The 26027-nt window shown below is 41.5% G+C and overlaps 1 protein-coding gene across 1 annotated transcript; it reads right to left on the reverse strand.

Moving 5' to 3' along the window:
• Positions 1-1116: 1116 nt before the first annotated feature.
• Positions 1117-25582, reverse strand: LOC126251637 (ketohexokinase-like). The gene is made up of 6 exons (XM_049952184.1): positions 25465-25582; positions 25198-25373; positions 17489-17608; positions 7743-7950; positions 7398-7627; positions 1117-1580 (listed from the first exon to the last, which is right to left on the reverse strand). The coding sequence occupies exons 2-6, from the start codon at positions 25293-25295 to the stop codon at positions 1307-1309; spliced, it is 930 nt and encodes a 309-aa protein (XP_049808141.1). The 5' UTR covers positions 25296-25373; positions 25465-25582; the 3' UTR covers positions 1117-1306.
• Between the last annotated feature and the right edge of the window lie 445 nt (positions 25583-26027).

Raw genomic sequence — 26027 nt, forward strand, 5'->3', positions numbered from 1 at the left:
CAGCAACCTCTCCTCGCTCTATGGCCTGCGTCTGGTCCTGGAAAATGACTACAGCAAGACAACAATGCAACCCCTATACTGTACAGACTGAATAAATGGCCTACACTGTACTGCCTCTGTGATTTATTATTTGGCATCCATCTGGCTCTAGGAACGTGCTGCCCTCCAAATTAACTCACCGCACCATCACAAACTGTAGCAGGATGTCCAATTTTACCCACCATCCTAGGACCCGCAACATCAACATGTTGGAAACAATCCTTATGAAGATCAATTTACTGTGAAACATTCCATTGTCCTCTTTTCGTGCTATCTGTGGCAGACGACTTTTGTTTTATCATTGCACTGTACCCCATTCTTCTTAACTCCCTACACACAGTTATTGTACTAGCTGGACAACTAATAGCGCTTTGTGCCTCATGAGTAATTCCTTCTACTGATTTCATGCAGTTTTTACAACAGCGCTCTGCAATGCTCGATGGTCCCTATCTGTCAGTACACGATGTCTGCCTGGTCTTGATTTAGCTGTGGTTGTTCCTTCATATTTCCGCTTCATGAAAGCACTATACTAACGGTCGACTTCGGCAGCTTCAAAGGATTGAAATTACCTAGACTGATTTACTACTCAGATGATATCCAATGAACAGTCAACGTTCCAAATTACAGAGCTGTCCTGACCGACCCATTCTTCAAATGGTTCAAATGGCTCTGAGCACTATGGGACTTAACGTCTGAGGTCATCAGTCCCCTAGAACTTAGAACTACTTAAACCTAACTAACCTAAGGACATCACACACATCCATGCCTGAGGCAGGATTCGAACTGCGACCATAACAGTCGCGCAGTTCCGGACTGAAGCGCCTAGAACCGCTCGCCACCGCAGCTGGCCGACCCATTCTGCTGTCACTGACTACACAATATTCCCCGCCTCCTTTTGTGCCGGTAGGTGACTTCTAGTGGTCAATATCGCATTACCTGGGGATGCCTGGATACTTTTCATCAGATAGTGTATTCTTGGATCGAAGACTTCAGTTCCAGCCCTAGCAGATTGTTTCAAAGGAGGAACCGACAGACTGCACCGGCGTTGGGAGTGAGTTGTAGCAATAACGCAATTGCTTTGAATTAAAGCAGGTTTATCACAGACTGTAAACAGTTAATTACAACAAATAACGTACAGGCACAAACTTTAACGTAGCAACGTCAGATCTTTTACTTTGTTCGTTTTGAAATTGACCCAAAAGCAAAAAAACGACGCAAGATCACTTGTCGTCGGCTCGCCCCACCAACTGATTGCTGAAGTTGGCAGCTAGTCGAGGAGAGCGCCTCGCTGCCTGAGGACCTCGCCGAGGCCTTTGAAACCGCGGAGGCCGACCTTGGCGCCCGCGACCTGGCAGGCGAACCGCAGGCTCTGCTCCAGTGGCCGACCTTTGGCCAGGGCCAGCATAATACCCGCGCAGAACGTGTCCCCCGCCCCCAGCGTGTCCACCACCTTCTCTGGAGGGAAGGCGGCCGAGAAGAACACGCCTGCAGGACCTCGGGCAGCGGCTCCTTCCTCCCCCCACGGTACCACCAGGCTCGCCCTGCAACATACGCCACCGACGACATGAACATTTCCATTTCGAGTTGCCAGGAAATTTCTTCTACATGACGATGGTAATGTCGATAATATATGGGTCAACCTAAAAGAAATGCACAACATTTTTTTAATCCAACTTTTCTTCTATATGTATGATATTCCAACTTTCGTTCTACATCTACGCTATTCGCAATGGTCATAGAAATATTCCTCCTGGTTATATTCAAATATAAGTCACCCTGTTTCCACAAGTTGCGCTATTGTAGCACTCAATCGCTAAAGTAGCGTTCGTCTAAAGCAGCAGGCTGTTAGAGAATTACTGTGTTGTGAGAACGAGATGGGGACAAATATAATAATAATAATAATAATAATAATAATAACAGTAATCATAATAATAATAATAATAATAACGTGATTCTCATCATATTTCCAATATTACAACACAGTTTTAATCAAATACTGCTAACATTTTATGACAAGCTGAGGAAGATTGTATCGTCGAACGTTCAGAATCGATCGTGTGAGCATTTTTTTCTGGTGAGTATTTAACAGTGCAATCGTAATTTACATTTATCATTCGTAAGATATGCAGATATGTTCTTAGCACACAAAAGAAATTATAGTTTAAGTTTAAATGCTTTGTTTTATAAGCTACAGAGGAGTTAAGGGAGTGGATATAAATTATTATTTCTTGTTTGCTTTTGTTTGCTACTGTTGTACTCTATTGAGAAAGCAAAGTCTGGTTCTTGTGATTATAGCTGCTACTAATTTAGTAGCTCTATATTTTTGTCGATTGTTGGGAAACATTTTTTCCCAACACTTCGAGTAATGATGCTGGTAATAATATATAAAAAAAACTTTTGTTAAGTTGAATACTGCCGAGAGTGTCGCGTTTACTGCTTAGCGCGTTTGTACGGCGATTATAAGAGAGACGAGACAACAAAAGGAAGATCAATGTCAACAGTTTGTCGGCTGAACAAATAAAGACTGTCTGGAGCAGGCAGAAAAATGACCATTTTTGAAAGATAGAGTACAGGACACATTCATGGGCTAAAGTAAATTGTTCATTGAAGAATAACAATTTTTTGTATGTTTATGCACTAATCTTAGAAAAAAATGTTTGCCATTTGTGGTGAGAACTAGACATAAATATTTTCTGTGCGTTCGGCAGACTTTCCGGTTTAGAAACATCATTTTTTGTTTTCTCTCTCTAACTTTGACAGGTGGTTAATTCACTAGAAGAATCATCTAAATTTGTATTTCGCAAGGCGATATCGTAAATGTAATAGGGAAAATGTGAAACTCAAAAAACTGAGAGAATATACTGTAATACATTTTTGTATGTGCAAGCAATTTTTCAGTTTCAACAAAATGGCTAGTAGCGAAATTAGACTTTTTCTTCGTTTGCTAGAGAGAAATAGAATGTCATTAGACGACGTAAAAAGGGAACTGACAGTAGGCAGGGAGAAGAGAATCAGAAAGGCGAGGAAAAAACATACAATAAAAAGAGAACTAGCTATGGATTAAAAAAAAATTTCAAGAAGAACTTAACCAAATGCTGCAAGCTCATTCTACTGAAAGGATAGATAAAATTACTAATCAAGTCATGCTTTTAAATGAGATGGTGTCACAATAAATAGTGAAAGAAGGAAAGGTGAAAGAAGAGACAGCAAAATTGCAACATTATACTAGAGAACTTAAGACTGAATCTCAACGTCTGCAAGGAGGGTTGGAATGCTTAGACAAGTGAATAAAGAACTTTCAGAGGTCTAGAAATGGGCAGCATATAAGTTGAGAGATCTGTGGATAGCTTGTGCGATAAGTGTGATAGTGGATAGAGTAGCTGACATTAGAAAATAGTCCAGCGTAGTGACGAGACACCTTCCTTATAGTGGTCGAAAAGATGAGAATTTCTTACGTGTGAAGGTTAGACAGCTAGTATTCACTTCTGAAAATGATGTGGGACTTTTAGGAAAGACAGGGAACTATAAATTTTAGAAATGGTACTCCTTCTCGAGCAGAATGGAGTAGTAGCGGGAATCAGTTTTGAGCAGAATTTAGATCTGAGATGAGCAAAGGTGTAAATCAGAAATATCTGACCTTTGAGCCAGAGGAGAAAATCCAATCAGTTATCTTTCCGAAGGAACATTCTCTGTAGTTTGGGACTCCAGAAGAAAAGTTCTTTTTGTGTGTTAAGTCATTCTGAAGAAAGTACTTTGTTGTAAGGTCTGTTGAATATAGACAGATTTGAGTCTTGTGAGAGATATGAACTAGAATTCTAGTCGAAATGTTGGTCAAAAGGTCCACAGAAAAGACTAAGGTTGCAATTGCCGGGGTCATGTGTATACAGAGAGACGTGTGGTAGTTACTGGAATTTCGTGGAGTGGTATATCAGTCAGGTGAAATATTTAGATGAAGGTATTTATGAACCTCATCTGATTGAAGCGCTTACCAGTACATCGCCAACAGTCGCTTTGAAAAATTTCTGGTACAGTGTCCAGCAATTATTAAAATTTCTTGACCAACTTGATTATTTAAGTTCATCTAGAGACAGTTGTAGTAACAAGAGTGAAAAGAGTAGACAAGAAGAGAGAATAGCAAGGAGGGATATACCTGTCAAGGAGGTTATGGATGGATGGTACACAACCAGAGCCGGCCGTTGTGGCCGAGCGGTTCTAGCGCTTCAGTCCGGAACTGCGCTGGTGCTACGGTCGCAGGTTCGAATACTGCCTCGGGCGTGGATGTTTGTGATGTCCTTAGGTTAGTTAGGTTTAACTAGTTCTAAGTCTAGGGGACTGATGACATCAGATATTAAGTCTCACAGTGCTCAGAGCCATTTTTTACACAACCAGCAGAGTATTAACAAGAACAGATAATGAAACAACAGGTACTACCTATATAGAAATGAGGAATATCAAAACAATAATAATAGTAAGAACAATAATGGGAAGAGCTATGGAAGAATCAGTGCCATTCCAGGGAGTCAATGAATGTGGCAAGCGCCAAGAGACAGTAAAAGATCTTGGAAAGAGCTAGTTTCTGCAGAATTTGTAAGAAATTGTGAGTGCGTGTATCTGAGGCAGAAACCAACTCAGCTGACAATGTCAGACCCAATGAAGTAGTATATGAGACAATTTTCTCAGATTTCACGAAGAGGTAGAGTTAAAAGGAGTATTATTAGTGGAAAAAATGGAGCAGTCAGACTAGTCAAAATTATTCCCAAATGGACTTACACAAAGGTACCATTAATTATTAATACTGGAAGCAATATATGCTAGTTTACAGAACATGTTGGAATGTGATTAAGAGACGTGAGGAGGCAGTTACATCACCCATAAAAGGTATAATTTTGTGTGGGGTGACTAGAATTTGCAGTAAGACTGTAAAGGAAAAGGCTAATATATAATTTTGTATAGCACGAATGAATTTCCAGCAGTGGGGTTCCCAGTAGTGGGATTAAGAGTAAAAATTTCGTTGGGAGTAGACTGGCTTAGAAAATACCAAGCCAATAGGTTCACTGGGAATTGAAAATGGGAATGTGTTATGAGGGGAAGAGAAGGTAAGTGAAATTTTTAGGTGGACAAGTGGCACTGAAGGATAAGGTTTCATAGAAATATGTATATAACATAAGTGGCCAGCAGAACAGTTACACGGAAGCTAATAACAAATGAAGGAATAGGCACAGTACATTATATAAAGTAGTATAGATAATTTTATTCTTAACTGTTTTGTGCGGTTACGCCGATCTGATAATCAACTGCACATCCAACGATGTAGTGAACTTAATACCAGTTTGACGTTTGTTGCATGCCGTCTTCACGGCGTTGCAGGTTTGACGGCCAGCTGTGTTGTTTTAATATCGACCACGACCCTCAGGCTGGAAGTTTTAATTGAAATATACCCCGGCCGCGAAAACTTTTTTTCGATTGTACTGTTGAGGAAGTTTAGCAAAGCAGATTTGCGGCAGACTGGTTAACTACTGTACCGCCTACATCATTCATCTTGCATAAGGACTGTAACGACTAAATAAGAGAAAGCATTGTTCATATAGAGGCATACAAAAAACAGTTCTACGTTAGCTCCACTCGCAAATGGAGGAGGTAAGCTAATGATGACAATAATACAAAATACCGTCCATCACGCACTGTACAGTGACTTGTGAGGAATGTATTTAGTTGTCAATATAGTGTGCGTCGGTCGTGCTCTTCCGATTTTTCTAAAAATTTAGTAATTATCCCTCCTAAATATGTACAACATTGTTATCGTAAGAGGGGCATTTTCATTTGTGTGCTTTTCGTGCAGGGGGTGGACAAAAATATAGCAACAGGAAAAACACTACGCAATATCGTGCGTAATACAGTGTAAGAAAATCTTTGACGTTCAAAACAGCTTCCAGTCGTCTCGGAATGAGTAAATATGGATCCTGTCGGTTTTCAAGGGATTCGTATACCATTCTTCCCTCATAATAGTGGCAAGTTGAGGTAACGATGATGGAGGTAGGTAGCAATCACTCACCCTTTTTTCCAAAGCAAACCACAAAGACTCAATGACATTCACGTCTAATGGCTGTGGTGGCCAGGGGAGATGCTACAATTAATCTTCGTACTCACAATTCAGTCCGGACAATGCGAGAGTGTGAACAGAGGCCATATCATCTTGGAATACAGCAACACACTGGGGAAGAAACATTGTGCCGTCGGATGGACCTGATCAGCAAAAATGGTCCTATAATCCTTGCCAGTTACGCGACCTTGCCGAGTAACACCACCAACCCCCTCCCCCCTCCCCCCCCCTTTTTTCGCCCTTGGGGCGTAAACTCGGCCAGAAATTGGAAACAGTGTGATCAAATGAAATTCTCCCGATGCTTCATAAGTCCAGATTTTCTGGCTTCGGCAGCACGTTTCGCTATTAGGGGTATTTGCATCAGTGATCTGGGGGTTTCGAATTCCAGCTCGCCCCAGGTTGTGCAGCGATTCTTGCAGCTGTCCTCCTCTTATTTTTAGTCACAGTCCTCTTCAGTGACCGTCTACCATGATTTCTCAACACTCGTTTTCGTCCAGGTTGTGACTTATCGGAAGGTATATTTCCGCTTTCCCGATATGTGGTATAAATCTTCGATACGGTGCCTCCTGAAACACCAAATAGCCACGCGGAGGCGCCATGTCACGGACTGCGCGGCCCCTCCCGCCGGAGGTTCGAGTCCTCCCTCGGGCATGGATGTGCGTGTTATTCTTAGCATGTTAGTTTAAGTTAGTTTAAAGTAGTGTGTAAATCTAAGGACCGATGACCTCAGCAGTTTGACCCCTTAGAAATTCACACACATTTGAACATTTTGAAACACCAAATACTTCGGCTCCCGTGTTTACAGAAGCAACCACGATACGAGCACAATCTCCCCACATTCAAGTTCACTTAGTTCCAACATGATGCACTCTCAACTACACAGAACACTGCTCTGACAACGACTGAAACTTGCTTAGCATTGAGAATAGTGCACATGTGCCGCTCGTGGTCAAATACAACTGCTCAAACTGCAGTCTTAGCTAGCATCCGCATTTATATTCAATCGCGAATTTCTCGCAGTGTTTCCATATTTCTGTCCAACCTCTGTACATGTAGAAACGGGATAAAAGCGACGACTTTTATGAAAGAATGTTGTCGAGATGTGTTAAGATCTCAGCCAGCATGCAAAAACAATAAGGACCACGATTAAATGCACATAACAGAATATACGACTTCACGAGTGGAAAGTCGAAGTTAAACTATCATTTGAAATGGAGAGCTATAGTCATTTCCCTCAGCGTCTTTGCAACTACCTTACCCTGGTTTCAGAAGTCCATAAAATCCATCCAGGGCTGCAGACATCGAGTTATATCCGAGATCTCTTGCAAAATCCTTGCTGACGAAGATTACATCTCCATAGGACATATGTTTCATACAGCGTTCGTCATAATTTTCCATTTCCAGTGATACTGGAACTGGATTGTGCCTCCCAGAGTTCCATTCGGCAATCTTTGGTATTATTTTATCCAGCTGGTCGAAGTTTCGCATCTGTATAAAAGAGGTACGTAAGTGTCTGGAGACAAAAATATATTCCTTGAAATAATACTGACGCAACAGAATAAATAGTGTACAAAAGACGAGAGTTGTGTGCCCACAGACTTACCTCCAAGTGGATCCAGGAGTACTGAGACAAATCTATCTTGAGGAAAGCTTCATACGAAACTTCAGGCCACTCCTCACTGTAATACAAAGACGTGCGCGATCCGTTTTCTTCATTAATAATGCAGGTTGCTATAGGTACTTCGTAGCCTTCAATGTAGTCACATTTGTCCAGGTTGATGCCAAATGACGCCAAGTGCTCCTTGATTATACTGTATATGAAACAATAAGAGTTATTAGCTGTAGAATACCCTGAGGATTCATTTTAATGATGCCTACACTACAGAAAAATTTGGTGGTTAATCTGTGACCTTCAGTTATTTACTAACTCCCTCGTGTTATGTGCATGTGTTCGCAACTGATGAATGCATGTATAGTATTGTGTCACGCTTGTGTGTCGTTGATGATGATAATGAGAGGAAACAGAGGGTAAAACTGAGTACTAGCATATAGCCTTTTCGTATTGAATATTACTGTTGAAACAGCTGAGCGCAATGTCGTCTTACGACAGACCGGTTACCCTCAAGTGCCACAAAATCTCGCTAAGACCACTAGTATTCGAACCGGCAACATCCAAGTCGAGCACAACCTCACAAAGCTGCATTAGCTACCTTGAGTATAAAGGCAGACTGCATTTTACATTTAAAGTATTCTCTAAATGGCAATAATCTGCCACATTGTGTAAGGTACCTGCAGTTTTTCAGCTTCGACTACCAGTGAAAGTAAATTCGAACATGCCCATCATATACAAACTTCTGACCCATGAAACGAATTTAGGAATCATAGCTAACCGCAAAGTTAGGTTGTTCACACTTATTTTAGTTGTACAATGATTTATAGCCTGCACAGAACAATGAAAATTGACTTCAAGTGAATATGAGCAACACATCAGATAACTCATGAAGCATAAAAGTGTTAAAGCAACATAGCTATTTGCAGAGCAATGAGAAAGTGCTCCCAGGTAGTTGTAGTAATACACAGCCCGAAGGTTGCATTTTGTGCGTTTTTTATGGAAAATAGTAACTATTGGGATGTAAAAACCAGTTAGTAATTCATTAAAAATGAAAATAAATTTATTTTCAGAAATTTCTAGAAATTTGGCAACCACGTAATTGTGCGTGTTGGGACTTTACCCTAACTTTTTTTATGATATATACAATCTATCTGTATTAGATTTTCATTCTCATTTCTTTATATGGTACAAACGAAAACAGTTGGCATCTTTTGATAAACAGAGGTACATCTCAAACACATGAGATTTTGTTCTTGCATGCGGTAGGATCTTCTCGTGAAATTTCAATCACCAACTTTCTACTCCAATTGCGAAAATATTCTATTTGGCGTCGACCTACAGCGGGAGAAATAATCGGCATATAAAATAAGAGAAATCAGAGCTTGTACAGAAAGAATGAAGATTATATTAGATTAATTATTCATTCCATAGACCCATAAAAGAGGGAATCCTGCTGGGTGTGGAACATGTCAGAAAAACACATTACAAAAATGTAATTAGAAAAACTTGCGTTTCATTAATTTTAATGATCCTCAGTCAATAAACAGTAAAATTATGTACATGAACTAAATTTAAACTTCTAATATTTACAGGTTTAATACTTACATCTGCTTTCATTAAATCCATCATTCAGACATTTGCTACTTTCTTGGCTATTACAACCAGGTATTGTCAAAAATTAAAGTAAATTATTCATTTCAGTGATCCTCAGTTAAGAACAGTCAGATTATGTACAAGATTTAAAATTAAACTTCCACTATTTACAGACTTAAGACTTACATCTGCTTTCCATACATCCATCATTCACACAGTAGTTAGTTACTTGGCTGTTACAACGAAGTATTGTGCTCGTTTTTCCTGCGCGCCGTTCGAGAGTGGAACAGTAGAGAAATACGAGGGTTGCCCAGAAAGTAATGCACACCATTTTTTTTTCTTAGCTGAAAACAATGCTACGAATGCGAAACGTTACGTATGTATTATTTATAGTCTCCTGAGTGATCGCGCCAATTTCTATGGAGCATCTGCTACCGACAGAAGTACAGTTACTCGCTGGGCACGGAGGGTGAGGTCATCAGAAGGCGGTTCGGCGGAGCTCCACGATTTGCAGCGGTCGGGGAGACCATCCGCGGCTGTCACACCCGACATGTTGCAGCGAGCTGATGTTGTCATTCGCGAGCACAGACATTGCTACCCGACAGTTGGCGCTGCATCTGCCAATCAGCAAAGGAAGTGTGGCTGCAATTATCCGCACTCTTCCTGTCCCAGACTGTGACAGGTGATTCACACAGTGAAGCACTGGCTCCGCCACCGCGACAAGGACTGGCACCGACAGGGCATACACGCCCTCGTTTCGCGCAGGAGGAAGGCCATAGAATGGAATGGGGATTACGTGGAAAAATAGGATGTGTAGATAAAACTCCATTCTTTCATGTGTGTAATTCATTATGTTCAATAACGAATTCTTGAAAAAAAATGCGGTGCATTACTTTCTGGGCAACCCTCGTAGCTTATAAGTTCGATGAACCTTCTGCCAGCCACTCAATTGTGAACTGCAGAGAAATCATGTAGATGTAAATATGTTATTTTCAACGTGTAATGTGGCAAATTCTTGCAGATTTTAAATAATCGATAACAGGATGTTGATCAAATTTGTCCAATCTCGTAGCTGTGCATGGTGAACATGATGGATTATTTCTTTGGGTTTCAGCTATAATTAAATGTTCTTCTGTTTCATCACGATCGTTAATCCTCACATGGACTTCCACTCCGTGCTGTGATGAGGTATTCCCTTATATCCATCCAGAATGCGAGCAGATCATCTAGGCCTTTGTTAGAACTTTATTTGCTTTGCTGTCATTCTTATACTGAAGCCATGAAAATTTATCTTCAGGGTCCGCTTCTTAGTGTTTATGTGTGTACGATATGTCTCCATCTGTAGATTACACACATTCCTTCCATTAATTGTTTCCACTTGCCTACTGTTCTTGTTCACGCTGAACAATTTCTTGATTTCCTATGAACTTGTTTGAAGTTCTTGTCCTGTTTTAGTCATGTAATAAATGTATGTACAGGTTGCAGCTTCTTGCAACAATTATTCATTGAAGTAATTTAGAAGACAAGATGCTGGATTTGTAACTTCGACAACAACCTCAAACAAATGAAACGAAACCTTTTTTGAAATATATTGTGTTGTTGCTGTTGTGGTCTTCAGTCCAGAGACTGGTTTGATGCAGCTCACCATGCTACTCTATCCTGTGCAAGCTTCATCATCTCCCAGTACCTACTGCAACCTACATCCTTGTGAATCTGCATAGTGTATTCATCTCTTGGTCTCCCTCTACAATTTCTACCGTCCACACTGCCCTCCAGTACTAAACTGGTGATCCCTTGATGCCTCAGAACATGTCCTACCAACCGGTCCCTTCTTCTAGTCAAATTGTGCCACAAATTCCTCTTCTCCCCAATTCTGTTCAGTGCTTCCTCATTAGTTATGTGATCTACCCACCTTATCTTCAGCATTCTTCTGTAGCACCACATTTCGAAAGCTTCTATTCTCTTCTTGTCCAAACTATTTATCGTCCATGTTTCACTTCCATACATGGCTACACTCTATTCAAATACTTTCGAACAAGACTTCCTAACACGTAAATCTATAATCGATGTTAACAAATTTCTCCTCCAACGTTTCAGTGGTGCTGAGGCGATTACGATAAGCGCATGAAACCTCTCCAGAGTATAAATAACTTGTAACCGATGCACTTTTGCATGTATTTTCTAGCCTTGGCACCCTCACATCGACGAAGGGACACAGAAATTCCTTCGCCGTAGCGTACTACAGGGTCTCCGCCGACGTTTCTCCAAGGTACTAATGCTGCCTTGCCATTAACAGTCTACATTTTATAACCTCTGTACTTCGATAATCATCAGTTATTTGCTCCCCAAATAGCAAAACTCATTTACTACTTTAAGTGTCTCATTTTCTAAGCTAATTCCCTCAGCATCACCCGATTTAATTCGACTGCTTTCCATTACCCTCGTTTTGCTTTTGTTGGTGTTCACCTTATATCCTACTTTCAATACACTGTCTATTCCGTTCAACTGCTCTTCCAGGTCCTTTGCTGTCTCCAACAGAATTACAATGTCATCGACAAACCTCAAAGTTTTTAGTTCTTCTCCATAGATTTTAATTCCTACTCCAAATTTTTCTTTTGTTTCCTTTATTGCTTGCTCAGTATACAGATTGAATAACACCGGGGATAGGCTACAGCCCTGTCTTATTCCCTTCCCAACCACTGCTTCCCTTTCATGCCCCTCAACTCTTATAACTGCCGTCTGGTTTCTGTACAAATTGTAGATAGCCTTTCGTTCCCTGTATTTGACCCTTGCCACCTTCAGAATTTGAGAGTATTACAGTAAACATTGTCAAAAGCTTTCTCTAAGTCTACAAATGCTAGAAACGTAGGTTTGCCTTTCCTTAACCTACCTTCTAAGGTAATTCGTATGGTCAGTGTTGCCTCACGTGTTCCAACATTTCTACGGAATCCAAACTGATCTTCCGCGAGATCGGCTCCTAGCAGTTTTTCCATTCGTCTGTAAAGAATTCGTGTTAGTATTTTGCAGCCATGACTTATTAAACTGACATTTCGGTAATTTTCACACTTCTCAACATCTGCTTTCTTTGGGATTGGAATTATTATATTCTGCTTGAAGTATGAGGGTATTTCTCCTGCCTCATACATCTTGCTCACCAGGTGCTAGAGCTTTGTCAGGGAAAGTTGTCTACTCCCGGGGCCTTGTTTCGACTAAGGTCTTACAGTGCTCTGTCAAATTCTTCTTTCTTCCATTTCATCTTCATCTGCATCCTCTTCCATTTCCATATTGCCCTTCTATAGACTTTCTATATACTCCTTCCACCTTCCTGCTTTCCTTTCTTTGCTTAGAACTGGTTTTCCATCTGAGCTCTTGATATTCATACAAGTGGTTCTCTTTTCTCCAAGGGTCTCTTTTAATTTTCCTGTAGGCAGTATCTATCTTACCCTTAGTGATATATGCCTCTACATCCTTACATTTGTCCTCTAGCCATCCCTGCTTAGCCATTTAGCACTTCCTGTCGATCTAATTTTTGAGACGTTAGTATTCCCTTTTGCCTGCTTCATATACTGCATTTTTATATTTTCTCCTTTCATCAAATGAATTCAATATTTCTTCTGTTACCCAAGGAAGGTTGTGTACATGGAAGAACCCTGGAGATACTAAAAGGTATCAGATAGATTATATAATGGTAAGACAGAGATTTAGGAACCAGGTTTTAAATTGTAAGACATTTCCAGGGGCAGATGTGGACTCTGACCATAATCTATTGGTTATGACCTGTAGATTAAAACTGAAGAAACTGCAAAAAGGTGGGAATTTAAGGAGATGGGACCTGGATAAACTGAAAGAACCAGAGGTTGTACAGAGTTTCAGGGAGAGCATAAGGGAACAATTGACAGGAATGAGGGAAAGAAATACAGTAGAAGAGGAATGGGTAGCTTTGAGGGATGAAGTAGTGAAGGCAGCAGAGGATCAAATAGGTAAAAAGACGAGGGCTAGTAGAAATCCTTGGGTAACAGAAGAAATATTGAATTTAATTGATGAAAGGAGAAAATATAAAAATGCAGTAAATGAAGCAGGCAAAAAGGAATACAAACGTCTCAAAAATGAGATCGACAGGAAGTGCAAAATGGCTAAGCAGGGATGTCTAGAGGACAAATGTAAGGATGTACAGGCTTATCTCACTAGGGGTAAGATAGATACTGCCTACAGGAAAATTAAAGAGACCTTTGGAGATAAGAGAACCACTTGTATGAACATCAAGAGCTCAGATGGAAATCCAGTTCTAGGCAAAGAAGGGAAAGCAGAAAGGTGGAAGGAGTATATAGAGCGTCTATACAAGGGCGATGTACTTGAGGACAATATTATGGAAATGGAAGAGGATGTAGATGAAGATGAAATGGGAGATACGATACTGCGTGAAGAGTTTGACAGAGCACTGAAAGACCTGAGTCGAAACAAGGCCCCCGGAGTAGACAACATTCCATTGGAACTACTGACGGCCTTGGGAGAGCCAGTCCTGACAAAACTCTACCATCTGGTGAGCAAGATGTATGAAACAGGTGAAATACCCTCAGACTTCAAGAAGAATATAATAATTCCAATCCCAAAGAAAGCAGGTGTTGACAGATGTGAAAATTACCGGACAATCAGTTTAATAAGCCACAGCTGCAAAATACTAACACGAATTCTTTACAGACGAATGGAAAAACTAGTAGAAGCCGGCCTCGGGGAAAATCAGTTTGGATTCCGTAGAAATACTGGAACACGTGAGGCAATACTGACCTTACGACTTACCTTAGATGAAAGATTGAGGAAAGGCAAACCTACGTTTCTAGCATTTGTAGACTTAGAGAAAGCTTTTGACAATGTTGACTGGAATACTCTCTTTCAAATTCTAAAGGTGGCAGGGGTAAAATACAGGGAGCGAAAGGCTATTTACAATTTGTACAAAAACCAAATGGCAGTTATAAGAGTCGAGGTACATGAAAGGGAAGCAGCGTTTGGGAAGGGAGTAAGACAGGGTTGTAGCCTCTCCCCGATGTTATTCAATCTGTATATTGAGCAAGCAGTAAAGGAAACAAAAGAAAAATTCGGAGTAGGTATTAAAATCTATGGAGAAGAAATAAAAACTTTGAGGTTCGCCGATGACATTGTAATTCTGTCAGAGACAGCAAAGGACTTGGAAGAGCAGTTGAACGGAATGGATGGTGTCTTGAAGGGAGGATATAAGATGAACATCAACAAAAGCAAAACGAGGATAATGGAATGTAGTCGAATTAAGTCGGGTGATGTTGAGGGTATTAGATTAGGAAATGAGACACTTAAAGTAGTAAAGGAGTTTTGCTATTTGGGGAGCAAAATAACCGATGATGGTAGAAGTAGAGAGGATATAAAATGTAGACTGGCAATGGCAAGGAAAGCGTTTCTGAAGAAGAGAAATTTGTTAACATCGAGTATAGATTTAAGTGTCAGGAAGTCATTTCTGAAAGTATTTGTATGGAATGTAGCCATGTATGGAAGTGAAACATGGACGGTAAATAGTTTGGACAAGAAGAGAATAGAAGCTTTCGAAATGTGGTGCTACAGAAGAATGCTGAAGATTAGATGGGTAGATCACATAACTAATGAGGAGGTACTGATTAGGATTGGGGAGAAGAGGAGTTTGTGGCACAACTTGACCAGAAGAAGGGATCGGTTGGTAGGACATGTTCTGAGGTAACAAGGGATCACCAATTTAGTATTGGAGGGCATCGTGGAGGGTAAAAATCGTAGGGGGAGACCAAGAGATGAATACACTAAGCAGATTCAGAAGGATGTAGGTTGCAGTAGGTACTGGGAGATGAAGAAGCTTGCACAGGATAGAGTAGCATGGAGAGCTGCATCAAACCAGTCTCAGGACTGAAGACCACAACAACAACAACAACAACACCCAAGGATTTCTACTAGCCCTCGTCCTTTCACCTACTCGATCCTCTGCTGCCTTCACTATTTCGTCTCTGAAAGCTACCCATTCTTCTTCTACTGTATTTCTTTCCCCATTATTGTCAATCGGTCCCTAATGCTCTCTCTGAAACTCTCTACAACCTCTGGTTCTTTCAGTTTATCTAGTTACCATTTCCTTAAATTCCCATCTTTTTGCAGTTTCACCGGTTTTAATATACAGTTCATAACCAATAGATTGTGGTCAGAGTCCACATCTGCCCCTGGAAATGACTTACAGTTTAAAACTTGGTTCCTAAATCTCTGTTACCATTATATAATCTATCTGAAAACTTCCAGTGTCTCCAGGTCTCTTCCACATATGCAACCTTTTTCCATGATTCTTGAACCAAGTCTTAGCGATGATTAAGTTACGTTCTGAGCAAAATTCTACCAGGCGGCTTCCTCTTTCATTCCTTATCCCCGGTCCATATTCACCCACTACGTTTCCTTATCTCCCTTTCCTACTATCGAAATCCAGTCCCCATGGCTATTAAATTTGATTTTGTATTTATAACCCTGTATTTAACAGAACAGAAGTCTTGTTCCTCCTGCCACCGAACTTCAGTAATTCCCGCTATATCTAACTTTAAGCTATCCATTTCGCTTTTTAAATTTTTTAACTTACCTGCCCCATTAAGGGATCTAACGTTCCACGCTCCGATCCGTAGAACGTCAGTTTTCTTTCTCCTGATAGCAACGTCCTCCTGAGTAGTCCCCGTCCGGAGATCCCAATGGGGGATTATTTTACCTCCGAAATATTTTATCCTAGAGGACGCCATCATCATTTAACCATACAGTAAAGCTGCACGCCCTCGGGAAAAATTACTGCTGTAGTTTGCCCTTGCTTTCAGTCGTTTGCAGTACCAGCATAGCAAGGCCGTCTTGATTAATGTTACAATGCCATATCAGTCAATGATCCAGACTGTTGCCCCTGCAACTACTGAAACGGCTGCTGCCCCTCTTCAGGAACCACACGTTTGTCTGGCCTCTCAACAGATAACCCTCCGTTGTGGTTGCACCGATAGTATGGCTATCTGTATCACAGAGTGCTGCAGAAAACAGTCAAGTAAATTATTCAAATTAGAATGTAATGAGCGCCTGTGTCACTACAAAGTACCCTCGTTACAACGAACAGCGACTTGGCGATTTCCGTTTTTTCGATTCTACCAACAGTGGCGACCCACTATGTAACTTTGCTGCTTCACTTAGTGTCAATTTTCGAGTGAGATCATGGTGCCTAGTAGTATACGTGAACATCAGACAAATAATTTCACGTTATTATAACAGCAGCAGTAGCAGTCTACATGGCAGAGATTCCCAAAAACGGCACATACACAAGTTTGTAACCTCTGAGGCAGATGTAAGCTTTGCAGTCTTCGTATTGGACACTATTGTTGAATGGTTATTTTGGGTGGCTTTTTAACCTTCGGCGAACATTTCCTGTCTCTCGGAATATTGGTTTCACACACTTTCTAGTGTTCCTGGCATACGATGACTTCTGGAAAATGAGTAAGTAATCTGATACCGCAAATCATCCACATAAATCACCGAAAAAGCCGAACACCAACAGTGAATGTTCTACTGTATTTATTTATAGGATAGATCAGTTTTGGTGTTACTGGTCAGACCATATAGATGAAATAACTGTGTCAGGCAGCTACAGAGGAACCCATTAGCATGCTAAAGCTTTTCCCCGTGCGCTATGTTAGGGATATGTTAGCGAATTAGTAAACCACCAGATCCATCCCCAAGAAAAAGTCTAGTAGGTTAAGGTTCTTTAACAACCAATGATTTTTTGTTTGCCTCATTTTACTTTAGACTGGCGCAGCAGTAACCATCGAACTGTGAATATTATCTCTCTTTCGTCTCTGTTCTCCCCCCCCCCCCACCTGCACTCCCCTCCCCTCCTCCCCCCTGAAAAAATTTCGCTTCTTAGTCGCCCACGCATGAGAATGTTTCTGCCGTGCATGTCAAACAATACACTTTCTGATGTGTGTCATTTAGAAAAAAACAGTGTTCAGTGTCCTATGTTCGTTTAAACTTTTTTTTTTGTTCTTGGCTATGGAACTACATTTCAGAAATTAGACTGACACTGCTACCTCACAAAATTGATGTCACTGTCAGTATCAGTAAAAGAAGTAAAATTGTGTGTCACTTACCGACCAGATGTGCAGTTAATATTAAGGGATCCAAGTAAATCGCATTTAGCGTTCAGCTCCGATAGCACTTTACAGTTATTGCCGGCGTTGCCTCCTGGTCGCAGCCTCCGCTCAAGAACTCTGTTGAAAAAGTTTCCGGTAGTAACGATTAATAATCTAAAAGAGTTTAAACGGTTGCAGTATTATCTAAAACTTCGCTGTTTTAAGAGGCAGTACCTGTATTAGCTCATTCTCCTATAAAATTCTTGGTAGAATAGCGTCACAATTATAGGTGAAAAGCACTAAATTGTGACGTTGTACAGTATTAATTTATCTTGTTAATCAGTTTTCGTCTTACAAGGCCATCATCAGACTTTAACTGATTAACACCGTGAAAGAGGATACAGCACTGGCGCACAAAATTGCACAATATTGCAAAAACACTACACAAGGAGAGTGAAGTGCGAACACAGAGTAAATTTCATCTTTGGCAGTGTAAAGTTAACGTAACGAAATTAAACAGTAAATACATATAAAGCAAACTAGCCAGAAAAATGTGTATGTGTATGTGTTTTTGTGTCAAGATGAGACAGAATAGGAGGAGGACAATGGTAGCGAAGAAATACACTCTACAGGAGTGCAGATATGAATATAGTGAAACAACCTAGTAGGCTTGTAACAATTACAGTTAAATTACAACCACAATAAAAAAATTAATACAGTACAGGAGAACTGGAGAAGAAACTGAATAGATATTGCCTACAGAAGGTAAATTGTAAAAGAAAGAACTGACAATCTTAATGTGACATACCCCAACTAAGTTACATGTCAATGATATGAAGCATTATATCTTACCGTACGAGAGCTATACATATACACTACTGGCCATTAAAATTGCTACACCACGAGGATGATGTGCTACAGACGCGAAATTTAACCGACAGGAAGAAGATGCTGTGATATGCAAATGATTAGCTTTTCAGAGCATTCACACAAGGTTGGCGCCGGTGGCGACACCTACAATGTGCTGACATGAGGAAAGTTTCCAACCGATTTCTCATACACAAACAGCAGTTGACCGGCGTTGCTTGGTGAAACATTGTTGTGATGCGTCGTGTAAGGAGGAGAAATGCGTACCATCACGTTTCCGACAACAGGTCGGATTGTAGCCTATCGCGATTGCGGTTTATCGTATCCCGACATTGCTGCTCGCGTTGATTGAGATCCAATGACCGCTGACAGAATATGGAATCGGTGGGTTCAGGAGAGTAATACGGAACGCCGTGCCGGATCCCAACGGCCTCGTATCACTAGCAGTCGTGATGACAGGCATCTTATCCGCATGGCTGTAACGGATCGTGCAGCCACGTTTCGATCCCTGAGTCAACAGATGGGGACGTTTGCAAGACAACAACCATCTGCACGAACAGTTCGACGACGTTTGCAGCAGCATGGACTATCATCTCGGAGTCCATGGCTGCGGTTACCCTTGACGCTGGATCACAGACAGGAGCGCCTGCGATGGTGTACTCAACGACGAACCTGGGTGCACGAATGGCAAAACGTCATTTTTCGGCTGAATCCAGTTTCTGTTTACAGCATCATGATGGTCGCATCTGTGTTTGGCGACATCGCATTGAACGCACATTGGAAGCGTGTATTCGTCATCGCCATACTGGCGTATCACCCGGTGTGATGGTATAGGGTGCCATTGGTTACACGTCTCGGTCACCTCTTGTTCGCATTGACGGAACTTTGAACAGTGTACGTTACATTTCAGATATGTTACGATCCGTGGCTCTATCCTTCATTCGATCCCTTCCAAACCCTACATTTCATCAGGATAATGATTGAGTAGGCCAAGGCAACATGTCGACACTCTGTAGAGCATGTTGGGTTAAAACAGCGGTACATGGGGGAGTGTTATCCTGTTGGAAGAGACCCCTGGAATGCTGTTAATGAATGGCAGCACAACAGGTCGAATCATCAGAGTGACGTACAGTTTTTGCAGTCAGGGTGCGTGGGATAACCACGAGAGTGCTCCTGCTGCCATACGAAATCGCACTCTAGACCATAACTCGACGTGTAAGTCCAGTGTGTCGTAACACGCAGACGATTTGGTTGCTGGCCCTCAAATGGCCTCCTTGTTACCATCACATGGCCTTCACTTACAACGAGGCACAATCAGCATTCGTCAGAAAATAGACCTAAACTGTGCCCTCAAATGAGCTCTCGCTTGACGTTACTGAAGATTCAAATGGCGGTGGTTTGGGGTCAGTGGAATACTCACTACAGGGCTCCTGGCTTGAAACTGTCCCTGAAGTTACAGATTTGTAACAGTTCGTTATGTTACTGTCGTGCCAACTGCAGCTTAAATTGCTGCTGCACATGCAGTACGATGTGCCAGAGCCGTTCGCCGAAAACGGTGGTCTTCCCTCTCGTCAGTGCCATGTGGCTATCTGGAGTCCTGTCTTTTGTGGCCGTCCATTCTCGCTGCCAGCAACCAAGTACAGTTTCTACATTGCTGCCAAGTATTTCTGCAATATCACAGAAGGATCATCCAGCTTATCGTAGCCCTGTTACACGACCTCGTTCGAACTCATTGAGGTGTTGATAATAGCGTCTTTGTCGACTTAAAGACGTTCTTGACTAACATTAACTCACCATGTCCAGTTCAAAAGGTAACTAACGCTCACGACCATGACAGCGTGTATTTAAAGGAAACCTGATTTGGGTCCTCATTTGGCGCTACTAGCACCACTCATGTGACTGGTGCGAAATTCGTGCTGCAATTTGTGTTCATACAGATATGTTCGATCAGTATTGGCCACATTCAAAGTAGCACCCATTTCAGTCCATATACACCTCCGTTCTTTTTCTTGCTGCTCAGAACGTTTCTATACGTTATTTTCCGTGAGACCACGCAGGAGTCCCTCAAGAGCTCGTCTATAGTGAACTGCTCCACTTTCACTAAGTTTGTCGATTTCGGTGAGACATTGTGATGTTACTGTATCGAACTCACCACTTATTAACAATCAAAGATCGACTGCAGGGAAACGGTCGACATCTGATTGACTGCTCCTGACTGAAGCTCCTTGTTCCTTTTAACCAAAATTTTCGCGTATTATGCGTTAGTTCTGATGTAACGGAACACACGCTTTCGGTTGCAAAATAAAATCGCCTGAATTATCCGTCTCTTTTCAAACCACAAACTTGACTTCCATTTACTCAGTTGGTTATCATCCTGTAATTCAAGCTTTCAGGTTTTGTAAAACAACTTGCAACGTTGCTTTTACTGATATTAGTGCCACTTTCTCTTTGCAATGAGATAAAATATTTTATGAGAGACAGAATCAATGAGCCAATCCTGCCAAACCTGGTAACTATAATCTATGGTAGATCCCTTAGACAAAAAATCGTGCCCAGTAGTTGGAAGAAAGCACAGGACGCACCCGTTTACAGGAAGGGTGGCAGAATTGATCCACATAATTACCGTCCAAGATCCTTGACCTGTAGAATCTTTGAATGTACTATGAGCTCAGACATAATGCGGTATCTCGAACAGAATGACTTACTTCATGCTAATCAACATTGATTTCAAAACATCGAACACGTGAACTCAACTCGCACTTTTCTTACAGGACATACTGAAAGCCAAGGAGAAAAGCAGCAGGATTTCCGAAAAGCATTTGACTCAGTACCGCACCTACGCTTACTGCAAAAAATTCGCTTGTATGTGGTATCAAGCGAAATTTGTCACTGGATTGAAGATTTCTTGCTAGGAAGGGCGCGCAAGTTATTTTGGATCTAGAGTCACCAACAGATTTAGAGGTAAATTTGGATGTATCTGAGGGAAGTGTGTTCGATCTCTCGCTATTCATATTATAATCTTGCGGACAGCGTTAATAAGAGCCTCAGTTTTTCGCAGACGATGCAGTTATCTGTAAGGAAATACCGTCAGAAAGAAAGTGCACAAAGACTCAGTTCTTGATAAGTTTTCAAAGTGGTGCAGTTTGGCAACTTGCCTTAAATGTTCAGAAATGTGAACTTGTGTGTCAGAAAACGAAAGAAAAGTAGTATCCTACGACTACACTATCAGTCAGTCACAACTGGAATCGATAAAGTCGTAAAATTCCTGGGTGTAACTCTTTGTGTGTGGACATGAAATGGAAGGAACACACGGACTCGTTCGTCGGTAAAGCAGGTTTTATTGGTAGAATTCTAGTGAAATGCAATCAGTCTACAAGTGAGTTTTGTTACTAATCACTCGTGCGACCCACCTGGGAATATTACTCTAGTTTGTGGAGACCGTACCAGACAGAATTAACAGGGGATATTGAACTTACACAGAGAAGGGTAGCATAAATGGTTACTGGTTTGTTTGACTTGTTGGCGAGTGTCACAGCGATGTTGAAAGAACTGAAACGATCGCGAGAAAGCCTTCATACAATGTTTCGGGAACCGACATTGAATGATGAATCTAGGAATATGCTACAGCCTCCACGTATCACTCCCATAGGGATCGCGAGGACAAGATCAAAGTGATTACAGAGGCGTCTAAACAACCGTTCCCCCGCGATTCGTAAGTGAATGGAACGGAATGATTGGTTCAATGGGACGTATGCTCTGCCACGCAGTTCACAGTGGTTTGCAAGATATTGATAGAGGACGGATGCAGCTACTTTTTTCTTATTTCTTTTAGACTACTTTCTTCTGAAATACGATGTGCTAATTAATATGAATTAATTGAAACACAAATAAGAATAAATCAGTTTCATTCTAAATGCACAGACGAAATCTGATTCCAAATTTAAACCCCTCCGACGGCCAGAGTGGCCGAGCGGTTTTAGGCGCTGCAGTTTGGAACTGCGCGACCGCTACGGTCGCAGGTTGGAATCCTGCCTCGGGCATGGATGTATGTGATGTCCTTAGGTTAGTTAGGTTTCACTAGTTCTAAGTTCTAGGCGACTGATGACCTCAGAAGTTAAGTCCCATAGCGCTCAGAGCCATTTGAACCATAAACCCCTCAAGTCAAACGCTACCGTCGACATTCATAATGATGAAACTCTATTGAATTTCAACTGTGGCAATTTGGTTTTAATTATTTTCATACCATATCGGTTGAATCAACGTATTATAAGCATTATCTCAAGCTTACAGAACAGATACTCTATGAGGGAGTTCCATTTTTACACTGACGGAAAAAAATCGCAGTGCCAAGAAAATAATACTTACATTTGTGTGGGTAACATATTTGAGTGGTTAATATTGCAAGATCACAAGTAATGTAATGGTGAGGTAAGCCAGTGCTAATATGAACGCTGGTACATTAATAATGGGTGGAACTGCTAGAATGCTGAAAGCAAGCATTCAAACGTGCATGCATCCTGTTGCACAGGTGCTGGACGTAAGTTTGTGGAATGGAGTTTCACGTACGTCCCACTTGCAGTCAATAAAGGGACGGTTAATGCTGTTTGTGGATGACGCTGTAATTGTCGTCCGTTGATGTTCCGTATGTCCTCGACTGGAGACAGATCTGGTGATGGAACAGGCCAAGGCAACATGTCGATACTCTGTAAAGCATGTTGTGCTACAACAGCGGTATGTAGGCAAGCGTTATCCTGCTGGAAAACACCCTCTGTTATGATGTCAATGAATGGCAGATTGACAGGTCGAATCACCAGACTGACGTACACATTTGCAGTCAGGGTGCGTGGGGTAACCAGTGAGCGCTGCGGCTGTCGTACAAAATCGCTCCCTAGACCATATCTCCGGGCGTAAGTCTAGTGTGTCCAACTGGACTCGTTCTTGTTAACACAGGCCATCACTGGCACCAAAGCACAACCAGCTTTCATCAGAAAACACAACAGACCTCCTCCACCCTGACCTCCAAAGTTCTCGCTTTACACCACTGAAGTCGCAAATGGCGGCGGTTTGGGGTCACTGGAATGCTAGAAGGCGTCTGACTCGGAACTGTCCTTGAAGTTACGGATTTGTAACATTTCGTTGCGCCACTGTGATGCCAACTGCTGCTCAGACTGCTGCTCCAGAAGCAGTACGATGCGCTAGAGCCATACGCCGAACACCATGGTCTTCTCTTTCGGTGGTGCCACGTGGCCGTACGGTGCCCGGTCTTCTTGCGAACGTACATTCTCGTGACTAGCGCTGCCAGCAATCATGTACAATGGCAACATTCCTGCCATGTCTTTCTGCAGTATCGCAGAGAGAACATGTAGCTTCTCGTAGCCCTATTACACGACCTCATACAAACTCAGTGAGGTGTTGTTTGTGACGTGTTTGCCGCCTTAAAGGCATCCTTGACTAACATCAACTTACCACATCCCGTGTCAAAGGTAACTAACCCTCACGACCGTGACAGTGTGTACAAACGTGATTTGCATTTCCATTGTGACGCTACTAGCACCATTCTCGTGCGACTGGTGCGAATTTGAATTGACATCATCTTTCACACCTACAAGCACGCCTACCAACTTCCGTTTATGTCGTAAAATTGCTTCTTCATGCTGTGATTTTTTTTCGTCAATGCATTATGATACTCTGAATCATGCATTTGGCTTTCAGCTTAATTTAACGTTATATGAAATATAAAGTGAACTGAAAGACGTGTCAATATGGCGTGTGACTCGGCAGACGCTTGAGTATTATCACCAGCCACGCTTCAAAAGCGCCAATAGGAGGTTGATACGCAATGTATGATATACGTCTTGAATCAGTAGTTTATTCTGAAATAATATTATGATGTCAACACTGATGTAAACCATTTTTAAATTATTAATCAGTTTGTGTGTGTGTGTGTGTGTGTGTGTGTGTGTGTAGTCTACTCTTTTTTAGTGAGTCGCAAATAATAGATAAACATTACAACGGTTTCTTTCGCTAGTCATTGGTAAAGCAACATTAAAATACACCTGCACTTGTGGACAAACCAAAGATCCCCAAAAGATAAGCACACCCAACGAAGTTGCGAATTTCAGAAACCAAAAACTTATGTACTTGGAGCTTCGTTTACTTGCCAAAGCTAAACATTATGTAGATCCCAACGTGTCACGTAAGGTTTCAGTTCGCGGTCGAATTCCTTAGTGGATCGAACAATGACGTTTTTTTTAAATCAGATTCGGACGTTTTCTGGATAACGCCGCATACCTACAAGATAATTTTGCTCCTATTGAGCTTCTGCGAAAGGGCATTGGCTTAACAGTAATGTACAAATAAAACAATATTTAATGTCAGGCACTGGGCATGTTGATTGTCACTTTATCATTAACGGTAGGATTAGTTTTTGTTTTAAATCTCGATATTAAGGTGATGATGGTGTGTAGCGAATTACTGATAGCGCGACTGTCATTAAATTCAATGTGTCAAACGCAAAGGAATGTATGTTGTGATGATGTAACCTTCTGGAGGCTTAGAGAACCGAATAAAAGGAGATATGATGCGGAATATTGCTGGATTTGTGACTGAAGAGCGTTACTTGAATGACAGAGACTCAGATGCAAGACCCTAGATAGACTTCAATGATGAAGACGCTGTAGCACTTAACCTATGTTGCTTTAGTCACATTCATCACAGCATTAAAATAATTGACCAATTTCATTCAATTTTCGTAAGAACTGGGAGAAAATAATAAACTAGTTTACTTTTCTACTTGTATTTATAACTTGCGAAATAAATGAATTAACATACACGCTCTGAAGTATATTACTACTAATTACCTTTGAAAGCCATCTTCTATCGGATAATATTTGCAGTATAACAGTTCATCCAGACACACCATACCAATACACAGGAACTTGAGGTCGTTCCCAGCCATTTGTGTATGTCGCTGATTGTGTAGACTAGTTTTGACGGCAATACCCAATGGCGGGAATATACGGCGCACTTAATACTTCTATGAAAGATATCATGGTGTTTTAGAAACACGAGCACGCACATGAACTACGAGGAAGCATAACATTAAGTTCGTGATTTCAAAAACTTACCTTGCAACATTTACACCATATGCAAAAGGAACGCCTTCTAAAGCTACTGGTTAGCATGAAAATGAGTGACAGAACATTGCACTCGGCCTTGCTGCCGACTACTGGTGACATAACGGGCGGGAGCAGTAATAGCCGCGGTTATCAACGGAACACGGGTCAAAGACAGAGGCGAAAAGTCTCTCTACGTAGGAAGCTGAGAATTTGCTTCATGAGTCTCGTAAACGACTGCAGGGGCGACATTGTCTAGCGACTGTCGCACGTGTGCAATGGCAGTGAAATGTCTGAGTGGGTACCAAAAGTACCATATAAGCCTCAAGAATTGATTTATGAGTCTCGTAAACGAATACGAAGGAATACTCGCATCATGGCTTTCGAACATGCGCACGCGCAGTAAAACGGCTGAGAGAACCAAAAGTACAATTAAAACCTCAAATTTCGTCTGTGTATAGATCCTGTTCCTCAGTAACAGGAACAAGTCAACACCAACACTTACGATAAATGGCTTTTCAGACCTGTTGCGTCGGTCAGAGAGCATGACTGTCGCCATGGTGAAAGGAATAGTT

The sequence above is a fragment of the Schistocerca nitens genome, chromosome 4 (genome assembly GCF_023898315.1).
Source record: "Schistocerca nitens isolate TAMUIC-IGC-003100 chromosome 4, iqSchNite1.1, whole genome shotgun sequence".
Taxonomy (NCBI): Eukaryota; Metazoa; Arthropoda; class Insecta; order Orthoptera; family Acrididae; genus Schistocerca; species Schistocerca nitens.